The sequence below is a fragment of the Corvus brachyrhynchos genome, unplaced genomic scaffold (assembly GCF_000691975.1).
Source record: "Corvus brachyrhynchos isolate BGI_N302 unplaced genomic scaffold, ASM69197v1 scaffold331, whole genome shotgun sequence".
Lineage (NCBI taxonomy): Eukaryota > Metazoa > Chordata > Aves > Passeriformes > Corvidae > Corvus > Corvus brachyrhynchos.
The window spans coordinates 4,228,933-4,241,468 of record NW_008237229.1 but is presented as its reverse complement, the minus strand read 5'-3'; the positions used below and the strand labels follow the sequence as shown (position 1 = coordinate 4,241,468).

General features: G+C 37.2%; 1 protein-coding gene across 1 annotated transcript in view; it reads left to right on the top strand.

Annotated features, from left to right (window-relative positions):
• Nucleotides 1–9,069, top strand: part of DSEL (dermatan sulfate epimerase-like) — a 9,478-nt gene extending 409 nt beyond the window's left edge. The window contains exon 1 of the mRNA XM_017729484.1: nt 1–9,069. This exon is cut by the window's left edge and continues 409 nt beyond it. Within this exon, the coding sequence (XP_017584973.1) occupies nt 612–4,256 (3,645 nt within the window). The 5' untranslated portion in view covers nt 1–611 and the 3' untranslated portion in view covers nt 4,257–9,069.
• Nucleotides 9,070–12,536: the final 3,467 nt, after the last annotated feature.

Below are 12,536 nucleotides of genomic sequence, written 5' to 3'. Positions count from 1 at the left end.
AAGAGTGCGTAAGGAAATCAAGAAAAGGCAAAGACTGAAGACAATAGCTTCAATTTTGGAGTCTATTTTCCAAGTGCTGTATATTCTCTATATTATCAAATATAACACATTGTTTTGAATAAGTTATATCATTTTGTGATCAGTGGAGTTTTCATCAGCTCTAAAAGTGGAATTTGACCTGCTTGAAAGCCTTTTTAAAAAGCAAATATATGACTCCAATTCTCTTTTCAGATCATGCTTTTCAAGTTACCAAGAGACAGTGTTTCAGTCTGTTACTGTGCATTGTCGACCTGTGCTTTATATGCACATCTTAGAGCTTTTACTTTTCCCCTGATCTTAGTGTTTATGCTTGTAGTGCTGTGTTTGAGAAAAGTGTGAACAGACAAGGCACCTGAGATTTAACTTTTCAAGAGCCTTGTTGTTTCAATGTATCTCAGATTATAAGTAATCTGAGCCTTTGTTGTGTAATGCACAGTATACAATAAGTCTTTTCTCCTAAAAATATGCCTTAAAATACTATTTTTTTTACTAACTGGATGAAAGTTTGATATCTGAACACTGTGTTTTGTGAAGAAATGTATGTCTGGGGAAGAGGAGCTGCCTAATGGATCATGGCTCTGATGTTCACAGGGCATACTTTATTTCTAGCATTAATGATGTTTGATGTCTTCACTTTTGAAGAATCTGTAAGCAATTACTCTGATTGGGTGACGTTCATAGAAAATGTAGATCAATATAAAAACCAGCAACTTGAAGGTTTTAGTGCTGAGCAGAAGCTGAAAAGAACAGTTCTTCATCCAAGCTTGTATTTTGATGCTCAGGATGTTCAGGCACTGAGGCAGAAGGCTCGTACAAGCCATTTGCATCTCTTCAGAGCCATCAGAAGTGCGGTGATGGTTATGCTGTCCAATCCTTTATACTACCTACCTCCACCCAAGCACGTTGATTTTGCAGCTAAGTGGAATGAGATTTATGGTAACAACCTGCCACCTCTAGCATTCTACTGTTTGCTGTGCCCCGAAGATAAAGCTGCATTTGATTTTGCCCTAGAATATATGGATAGAATGGCTGGCTACAAAAACTGGTTGGTTGAGAATGCACCTGGAGATGAGGTGCCACTTGGTCACTCCCTAACAGGATTTGCCACTGCTTTTGACTTCTTGTATAATTCACTGGAAAATGAGAGAAGGCAAAAATACCTGGAGAAGATATGGTCTGTAAGTGAGGAAATGTATGAGTACTCCAAGGTTCGTTCCTGGGGAAAGCAGCTTCTCCATAATCACCAGGCAACCAATATGCTTGCTTTGCTTATTGGGGCTTTAGTTGCAGGAGTGGACAAAGGATCTCAGGCAAATATTTGGAAACACACTGTTGTTGATATGATGGAGAAAACAATGTTTCTGCTCAATCATATTGTAGATGGGTCTCTGGATGAGGGAGTAGCTTACGGGAGTTACACAGCCAAGTCAGTAACCCAGTATGTTTTCCTGGCCCAACGCCACTTCGGTATTAACAACTTGGAGAATAACTGGCTGAAAATGCACTTCTGGTTTTACTATGCCACCCTATTGCCAGGCTTCCAGAGGACTGTGGGTGTTGCAGATTCTAATTACAACTGGTTTTATGGTCCTGAGAGCCAACTGGTTTTCTTGGATAAGTTCATCATGAAGAATGGAGCTGGTAACTGGCTGGCACAGCAAATTAGAAAACACAGACCCAAGGACGGGCCAATGGTGCCATCCACTGCACAGAGGTGGAGCACATTACATACTGAATTTATATGGTATGCTGCTGAAATCACTCCTCATCCCCCTCCTGACTATGGTACTGCTAAAATGCATGTGTTTCCTAACTGGGGAGTTGTTACTTACGGGGCTGGGTTGCCAAACAGTCAGACAAACACCTTTGTATCCTTCAAGTCTGGAAAACTCGGTGGACGTGCTGTCTATGATATCGTTCACTTTCAGCCCTATAGATGGATTGATGGGTGGAGAAGTTTCAATCCGGGACATGAACATCCTGATCAGAACTCCTTCACTTTTGCTCCCAATGGTCAGGTGTTTGTATCTGAGGCTCTTTATGGACCGAAACTGAGCCACCTGAACAATGTCTTGGTCTTTGCTCCATCTCCTACAAGCCAGTGCAACCAGCCTTGGGAAGGACAGCTTGGAGAGTGTGCCCAGTGGCTGAAGTGGATTGGTGACGAGGTTGGAGACTCAACTGGAGAAATTATAACAGCCTCCCAGGCTGGTGACATGATGTTTGTGAGTGGTGAGGCGGTATCTGCTTACACGTCAGCAATGAAACTGAAAAGTGTGTATCGCATTTTGCTGCTCTTAAATTCTCAGACATTGTTAGTAGTTGACCATATCGAGAAGGAGGAAGACTCTCCTGTTAATTCAGTCAGTGCCTTTTTTCATAATCTTGACATTGATTTTAAATACATACCCTATAAGTTTAAGAACAAGTACAATGGAGCTATGATGGATGTGTGGGATGCCCACTACAAGATGTTTTGGTTTGATCATCATGGGAGTAGTCCTGTTGCTAGGATACAGGAGGCTGAACAAGCTGCTGAATTCAAAAAGCGATGGACTCAGTTTGTAAATGTTACCTTTCCAATGAAAAGCATGCTTACAAGGATTGTTTACCTTTTCTATGGCCCGTATGTCAATGTCTCTAACTGTAGACTCATGGATAATGCAAAATCTGGATTTCAGATTTCCCTCAGTGTCAACAGCACTGAAAATACCATCTCTGTTGTGACTGAGTATCAGAATTTAAAGGCAAGGTTTGATTACTTGGGATTTGGTGGTTTTGCTAAAGTAGTTCATGAAAATAAAGTGACCAAGTTTGGTCTTGGTACTGAATCTGTAAAAAGAGAGATGAAAAATAAAAGGGTAGTTTTTCCTTTTGGATTCAAAGTGAACATAATTGCAGGGTTAATTTTGGGTGTCAGTTTGGTCATACTGGCTTTTCAGTGGCGGTTTTACATATCCTTCGGTAAAATGTTGCGTTGGATCCTGATACTGGTTGTCACATTGTGGCTCACTGAATTGGTGGATGTGTGGAGCATGTGTACTCAGCCTATCTGTGCAAAGTGGAGCAGTGACATGACAAGGCTAGAACGTGATAAAGGCAATAAAGCCAGACAATTAGAAGGAAACCCCATTGTTTTGCCAGATGTTATCATTACTTCACTTCCCACTTCTGGTGCAGAAATTTTAAAACAGCTGTTTTTCAATACCAGTGACTTTTTATACATCAGGATACCTACACCCTATCTTGAAATTCCTGAGACTGAATTTGAAATTGATTCTTTTGTAGATCCATGTGAATGGAAGGTTTCTGATGTCCAGAAAGGTAATTTTCGTCTTATCCAAGGGTGGCTTCAGTCTCTAGTTCGAGACACAAAGTTGCATTTGCAAAACATTCATTTATATGAAGCTAGCAGAAGTAAAATTGCTCAGCATCCTGCATTAAGCAAAAAGAAAAGGTCCAAAAAGAGAGAATCCCTGTCAGAGCAAAGAAGCAGGGCAAGAGGGAGTCAAGAAAAAGATGCTGAATATATAAGGGAACTGAGAAGACATCTCGTCTATTATCCCAATGCACGACCTGTGCTTAGTTTAAGCAGTGGGAGCTGGACATTAAAGCTTCCCTTCTTTCAGGGAATCTTAGGACCATCAATGAGAGCATTATATGTAGTGAGGGACCCACGGGCATGGATCTATTCAATGTTGTACAAAAATAAGCCAAGCCTTTACTCCTTGAAAAATATTCCACAACACTTGGCTGAGATGTTTCAAGCGGAGAATGGTAAAGAAAAATGTAGTTTGAATGAAGGCTATGCCTCTGAGTTTGAATCACTAAGAAAAGAAATTTCAAATTCTAATTCAAATGCTATTTCTGTGTTGTCTTATTTATGGCTAGCAAACACAGCAGCAGCAATGAGAATAAACAGGGACTTGCTGCCAACAAATTATCAGCTGGTCAAGTTTGAAGATATTGTGAGCTTTCCTCAGAAGACGGCTGAAACTATTTTTGCCTTTCTTGGTATTCCTCTTCCTCCTGCTAGCTTAAACCAAATATTATTTGCCACCTCCACCAGTCTTTTCTATCTTCCTTATGAAGGGGAAATTTCACCAAGTAGCATTCATGCCTGGAAACAAAACATGCCCCATGAAGAGATTAGACAGATTGAAGATATCTGTTGTTCACTGATGGACCACTTAGGATACCCAAAGTTTATAGAATAAATGCTGCTGGTCAGCAGAAATTTGCACTAATGATCTCTGACTCCCAATTTGTGGATAAATACTAGAGAAGTTTGTTTATTCTTGTAAAATGTGTACAGTCTGCTACTTTCAGAGAGATTATTTTAAGAAAAATGTAACTGCTCTTGAAACTGTGGAAGGTTTTTTTTTGTTTGTTTTGATTTGTTTTTCTTTAAAAATATATTGTAACTACTTTTGCGGCCTTTCAAAAAAAGCTATACGAACCTTTGCAGCAGTACCAGCTGGGGCCTCTATAGCTCAGGGGATTCGTAGTAGAACAGAGAGCTTTTCACCTCCAGCTCACCAGTTTGACTCCAGCCCAAATGGTTAGTTCCAGAAAGTATTTACCATCTGATGATTGTATGATGGTTTATATGAAATTATACTTGTCAAACTGGTCCTGTTCCCAATGGTGATTATTGGCCCCCTTGGACAGGTTTTCTGATGCATTCTGTTGATGTCTCAGTGGTTACTATAGTGGTGCAAAAGTAAACATAAGCTGAGATTTAGGGCTGTTCAGCATCCCCTTAGTGGGAGGGAACAGAACATTTGAGTGAATCTAGTTTCTTATTTACAATTTGAGCAGACAGGCCCAGGACTGGAATGGACTCGGATAATAAATCTAGTTCTAGGATATGTTTCCTGCATGTCAGAGATGTGGTACTTAAATTGGGGTTTGACATTAGACAAAATAGAAGTCTTAATTCTCCACTCCTGACAAAGTGGTACCCTTTGTGAGCCTGAAGTAAGTTATCTGGAGAAAAAGAAATGGGATGAAATCTAAGAAACTAGCAAAATCCCTCAAATGAGCAGTTAAACTTGTGTAGTTTTGACCTCCTTCAACATAACCTAATTTTGAAGGTTGTTAACATATTGACTTCTTGAACTGTTTTATTCTGTACCTCTTGTCTTAGAGGTTCTGGAAGGGTTTTCTTTTTCTGAGTGAGACTCTTCCATCTTTCTTTGATGTAACACATTTCTGTGCTGATTTTTGTGCATAATTTCCCTGGGACCAGTGCAACTATGTCATGCCATTGGCAATGGCTTATTGTTGATGTCTGCATAAAATGCAATCTGAGATTTAGAAGGCCTCAGTAAATCTCTAGCCCAGTGTTGCTGTGGGATGTTTTGCTTGTCTGTATAATGAATTTCTGAAGGACAGCCATTGCTAACCTCAGGTCTTCTGTCAGAGAGGGGAGAGATTTGAAAATCACCTGACCTTCAGCCACCTCACATTTGAGTGATGTTTCCCTGCAGCAACCTATTTCCAAGGTGGTCTGATTTTTATCGTGATTGGTGTTTCTTTAACATGGTGCTGTAATATGATGTTTATTTGAAAACAGATAGGCCTGATAAGATAGTTGTATCTTTGTCACAGCTTATTTTCTTCTTGAGTCACACTCTTTGTTTGCGCATGCCCATTAAGAAAAAAAATTCCCATTTCCCAGTTCAACTTGCTCAGCATTCTCTGGAAATGCATGCATTTTGTAAATGTCTGCAGATGTGTATATCAGATCACAAAGAGACATCTATTTCCTTTACCGTCTGTTTTTTATTACAAGTGGAATTGTGTTGAAATATGCTTCAGTTGGTTTGTGGGAGCTGGAATCAGAGCTTATTATATTGAAATATGCGTGTAATTGTTATTTATTTGGGTGGTAAGCATTGGGCAATGTCAAAAGTGCAGTGAGTTTCTTCATAGAGATTACAGATACCCTTGCTGAATTTTAATATAAAGGAGTTCTGTTTTCTTCCAATCTTACCATTGTGTCCCTGTTTTACCCAGCTGTTTTGTCCCTCCCATATCTACATTTCATATCCTTGAGATATCTCATTGCAACCTAGATAAAAGTACCTCTTTCTCAGACAGTCATTAGTATGCCAAACAGGCCTCTACCATGACAAAGCTATTGATAATTTGTGGTCTCACTCACAGTAAATTACCTGTCATTTACTAGCAGCAGCCGTATTTTCCCCTTCAGACCTTTGTTTCACCCTTGGCTAGGTGGAGTGCCATGTTAAAGGAAATATTAAACAAATTAATATGCATTGACATATTAGTGAAAGTTTTCTTTCCAAGTATCATTCCTTTAAATTGACTTCCCTCTGAAGCCATTTTTGATTGTATGTTAAAAGAAAGTATTGATGTCTGTACAGTTTGTTCTTGACAGAATAAATTTCAGCATTTACTTTCTATTCCCAGGATTTACAGTCTAGTATCAGAACAAATAAAAAGGCTTTTCTCTGTCAGATGTTTTAGGGCAGCTGAAGGTAGGATTTTGTGGGTATACAGAGTTATTCTTAAAATTCTCTTCTATTATTTGAATTCAGAAGAATAGTCACTACATAGATACAGACATTAAGCTCCCCTTTCTCTCTATAATAATGTTTAAGACTGTCAATAAACTTTGAGAATTGTTTGACCTTTTTGAAAAACATGTCTGTTTAGGTCCGTTGTATTGAAAAGTGTTCTGACACTTCCATTTACACTTTCATAAATACACTCATGAAAACTAGTCTCAGTACTTTATTTTCTTAACTTTTCTTCCTTTTTCTCCCTCTGTTAAATGTTGATAATTATTTGTACTATATTGTAGTTTGAACTGTCCAATTATGATACAGCTAAGATTCTGGTGTATTAAAAAGGCAGGCTTTATTTAAATGCTTATCTCTAAATCGTATTTGGAAGCATAAGAAAAATAAACACCAAGGAACACATTTCAGTTATTTACTTTGTAAGTAAGTGACATTGGCCCTGGGGAGATGCACATAGGTCTTGGCATTCAGAGTTCTATCAAATGGGATAAATCTATAGTCTCTGAGCACATCTAAATGCCTCTATTGCTCCCAGTAGGCTTTTTCCAAGAGCAATGTCTGTGGAGATGGTTCTCAGTATCATGGTCAGATTGGTTCCTTCACCCTTTTTGCACGCAGCTGGCATTCAGTCCTCATCATATTTATGTTTGAACAGTTAATTTGACAGATCCAGAGTTTAATATCTGTACAAGATCCTCTGGCACAACTCATTTGACAGTGTCATACTATTCTGTTAGTGCTAGAATGCAATTCAAACAAAAATCGCTTTTCAGATTTTATAAAGTTATTGTTAACTGATTTGTAAAGCTTCAGCCATGGATAAGAATTTTTTTAAACTGTAAAAATGGTTTCATTTGCTTTTCAAACATAATGGTATAACTGGTAGCAAACTCCTGTCCATCCTACAGTCAATTATTAGTATTGGAGACACTATTTATTTGATGAACATAAACATACACTAACTGGAATATAATACTGCCTTTCCTGAAAACATTTGTAGTGCACAGTTCAAGATTAAGGATGAAAACATGTTATCAATATTTCTGTAAGTTACAAAAATTACCCCTTTTGCAAGAAGACCATATGTTGGGTTCCATATGTTGGAATATTTTGTGATTAGAAACTGTGATACTTGTTTAGGTGACTTAGTAATTTATCAAAATTATTTCTTTTTACTTGCATATAAATTTTCTTCAAGAGGATAAGTACTGTATCTTAACAGTTCTATGGTCAGGGCACCATAAGCCTTCATTCCTTCCGCTGTACTCCTTTTTAGATTTGGTTCAGACTGAAACCTGATTTGCTTAACTCTCATGATGAATGGGCTGTTTTCCAAGTGAAGAGTCTGTCTGGAGGCTTACAGTCTTGAATATCATATTTCACTGTGGAATATGGACTAGGAATTATGGATCAAATCTGTAAATGGTAAGATTATCAGAACCACTTATTTGGACCATAAATAGAATGATGTCTTGGTGACCTCAGTGAATGTTGTGCCATTGATTTCGACAGGAACAAAATACTGTCCTCTGCTATCATAAAACTATTATCAACTAGTTAGCCCGAATATTCCAAAACAGAAGAAATGACAGGAATTAAATACCTGAAATGGTCATTAAAGATTACTCTTCTTGTTATTTAATGACAAAAGGAAATGTATCTTAATAGTGTAAAAAATATAAATTGCTCTGTAACTCTAATCAAAACTACCTTATAGGCTGTCTGATAAATTTATAAGCCCATAAAAGGAGGTATAGAAACAAACACATATTCAAAATAATCTACAAAGCCCAATTTTCAAATGTCAGGACCTTGATTTTCTTTAGTGAGAAGAAATTTGCTGCTATGTGATCAACACTATTCTCGTAAAGGATTTGAATGGATAATCTTGTGCTGTCTCAGAAAATACTTAATAATGGGAAAGTGCTGTTTCATGTTGCTGAAATGATGCTGTTTTAAATTAAACTATACATCTTTTGAGAAGGCAATGTGCTGAGAGTTATATGTGATGGAGGAGAACAAAGACAGTCTGATCTCATTCACTCAGAATAATTTCTGAAAGCCTCTTCATTTATGGTGGTATAAATTCAACACTTTGTTTACCGCCTTTACTGAGAAAGGTATTGTGGAGTTTTAAGAACATGACCTGAATTAATCTATGCCACATTAGGTAATTTAACTTTCACACCTAAATAAGGAGTCTTGTCACCTTAGAATCAATGGAAAATGAGTGTTGCCCTCAAAGGTAAATCAGACACTGCAGCTACCTTTTTAAATACTCAAAAGCCAGGAGTGGTAAAACCCTTAATTTAGATCCCCACTAACAGGCCTCTGATGAAGTAGGATGAATTTGGATTTAAATGTGTATGGTCTTACATTTGAGTAGATATCTGTGTCTGGGCAATTCCAGTGTATACACTGTCAAAACAAAATTTTCTGAAACATCCTGCATAAAATAAAACTATTGTTAGTAAAGCAATACGTTTGTGTTATCCTCTTTTTCTTTCCGTATTATTTCACCACTTCAGATACCACAAAACTTTGTGATGTGGTCAAGTGTACGTATCTATAATTTTAAAATCCTGCTATTCTTGTTTGTTTTGAATATGGAAACTGCTGTTATCTTTCAGAAAGTACTGATAGCAAGACCTGGTTCTGTCTGCCCTGGAATGCACAGTAAGTACATTTGGTATTAAGTGAAAGACCACAAAATAGCTATATTCCTAGAACAGAAGAGGTGATTTCTCACCCAGTTTTTTGGGAACTGGACAGCTGGTGCAATCCTTACATTTGAAATCTCTTAGTCTATAAACACTGTTTGCAAACTTTGTTTTTAGAGTAGTCCTCTTCTAGTTCCTGAACTATACACAGGAGTTTTTTCAGAGACAGATATTTGGCATAGAAACCATTCTTAAATGTAAGTAGGTAAGCAAGTTGCAGCAACCATGAATGTTCTCGTGTGTTTATTTTTCTTTTTAAAGACATGTAATCAAGTCAAATAAATGAAGCCCTCTGGATATCTTTTGCTGAATGTGGGCTGTCACGGGTAGCATCTATCAGATCCAGAGGCACAGGTAGTTCAGACTCCTTACTGCTGCAAAGACCTGTAACCCACAGGAGGTGCAGTTCTAGTGTTCTGCAGCTGAGTTTTGCAGGTTTAACTGTTTTTTGTTAATTTAATTTTGCAGATTATGTTTGGGATATAACTTACAGGAGCAAGAATAAGACCTGATTCTATCTTTCCTGTGAAATTCAGCTTTTGGTTATAAAGAAAAGGTTTGCATGTTTTTAAGTATTTTTGAAGTGATATTTAACTGTCAAGCAGACATAATGGGGTTTTTTTCTGGAGGGTGTTAGCCCTGTGCCTTCTCTTTTAGTGGCTGCTGAATGGTTTTGCAGTTGGCAGGCAGCAGGTGCTTATGCTTTGTAGCTCATCCTAGGTCGTGTCATTACTCACACAAGTAATTTTTTTTTTTAACCTTCTGAATCTTGAATCTAACTTTGTATTTCGAGAAAGTTATGTGGAAAATGCCTGTTATGATAGGAACAACAACGTGTTGTGTAAAAAGAATGTTGCTGTTTATTGCAAATTCTTTGACAATATTTGTCTTCAGCTATTTTCTGAAAGGATGTTCAAAGTGAATAAATGCTATGTACAAAGCTGAGAGAAAACTAATACCAGGAGCATGATAAAAGTCAGGCTGTCAGAGAAAATAAATGTACACGTGTATCTGTGAAAGCCATTAATATTTTCACTTTTAATTGATTTTCTAAGAGACTAGTTGCTTACATTTTCTTTGGCTTTTTTTTTTTTTTTTTTTTTTTTTTACCTTCTTCGGTTTCCATCCTACAGCTTGCCTAGAAATAGACTTTTTTCCTATGTTTTCTGAATCTTTGAAATGTTTATTTTGTTGCATTTGCTTGAACCTTTTGTTGTGTTTCAGGATCTTTGAGTCTGTTCTCTTTATAAATTGCATCCTACAGCTGCCACTTGATTTCAAGAAACATAATCTCAAAGGTAGTGAGGGATATAGGTACACAGAAATGAACTGAGAAACAGGAGAAACAAAATGTTACGTTGCTGAAGAGAACATACTTTAAAATGTCTGTTGGAGTATTTAGATCATAATGAGCTAACAAATCACGCCTGAATAATAGACTTTATTATTCGCTTTAAGTGATTAGCTGAATATTGTCTGTTTCAAATTACCATGTGAGTACTGATGGAAAGTGAAGTTAAAAGGAAGTTTTGTTTGTAAATATATATTGATCTTTTTCTTCAAAACAGTGCTATTCTTTTGTATTCCCAAGCTGTGTTCATTTGCAACAAAATAGCTGTTAACTAATGCATCTCTGTAACAAAACTGTTGATATCAAAGGATGCTTTTCAATGACAAGAGGCAGCTTTACCTGCTGGGTATAGATTCACTATTGATGGTTTCTGAACTGCCAGCATCCTTTGGTGACACATTTGAAAGAAAAGCTTCTGTAAAAAAGAATTGTTTCATCTTAAAAAATGGACTGCATTTTTGCCCAGCAAAATTGAGTTGACATGAGAAACTGCATATTACAGACAGAATACTATCAGTTAGTCATGATTAAACCAGTCACATAATCAGATCTTTAAAAGTATGGATGTAGTTCTCATCTATTCCTCAGCCTAATTGCTAACCTTCATGACCCTCCTTATTTGCAGGCCAGGCTAAGATAAATTTCCTTCTATTTGCTGAAATAAAAGAGCGAGTCTACATGAAGGTGCCCTGGCTTTGTTGATATGCTAGGGTTTTTTGAAGCTGCTGTCGCTTGAATGTATGTCTGTATCTCTCAGTCACTCTAGGGTACATTGCAAATCTTATGTAATGAATGATCCTGTTGATTTCAGCATGTAGAAATTTACCTATTTGTATTCCATCCTTTTCTGACAATAGCCACATCTTAGTATCTTTGTTGTGAGTGTTTGCCAGCAATCAGCTTTATCTGCATTTAGCTCAGTTGGCTCTGCATAGCAACAGACTCATAGTACCCTTTGAAAAATTTCCCTTGAGAAATGTGTAAATTAAAGGTATAGTTTTAAACAGCTAGATGTTTATATCATTGCTTTAGGACCTCTTAAGTTAATGTAGGTGAAATTTCCTTTCTGATTTAAAGGTGCAAGGTAAATGAAAGGAAAAAAATTACATTTTTCTGACAGTTAAATAAAGATATAATTAAAAAAAAATATTGACATGTTATTAAAGTTTAGAAAAAAATCTGTAGGGTCAGTTTAGCAAAACTGATATTAATTGTGTTGTTAAATGATTCCTCTTTATGTTCTGTAATGTATCCTGCAAGACAGATACACATATGAGCAATTTGCATTTGTTTCATTTCTGAAACAGAATCAGCTAGATACACAAACAACTTTTAACTGAAAGCAGATGCAATAACCTCATGAAAAGGTGATCTTAGACATATTTGGATACCTTGCCGTTTCTGTTTTGCTTAGTGACTTTTATTTCATGTTTTCAGTGGTGACTTAACCAGTTCCCTGGGCAAGCTGCTCCAATGCTTAACAATCCCTTTGGTAAAAAAAAATTTTCTTTATGACCTTATCTTACACAACTTGAGGCCACTTCCTCTTGTTCTATCGCTTGTTATTTGGGAGGAGCTACTGAATTGCACCTCACTACAACCTCCTTTGAGATAGTTGTCAAGAATGATGAGGTCCCCCCTCAGCCTTCTCTTCTCCAGGCTAAACACCCTCAGCTCCCTCAGCCACTCCTTATCAGACTTATGTTCCAGACTCTTCACCAGCTTCATTGCCCTTCTTTGGATGCACTTCAGTGTCTTTCTTGTAGTGAGGGGCTTCTCAGCCTTTTATCTAAAATCAAGTATTGTCTAGTGTAATATATATGTTGTGCATACATCTCATGAAGTTCCTAAAATCCTGCTAATTTCGGGAAAGAG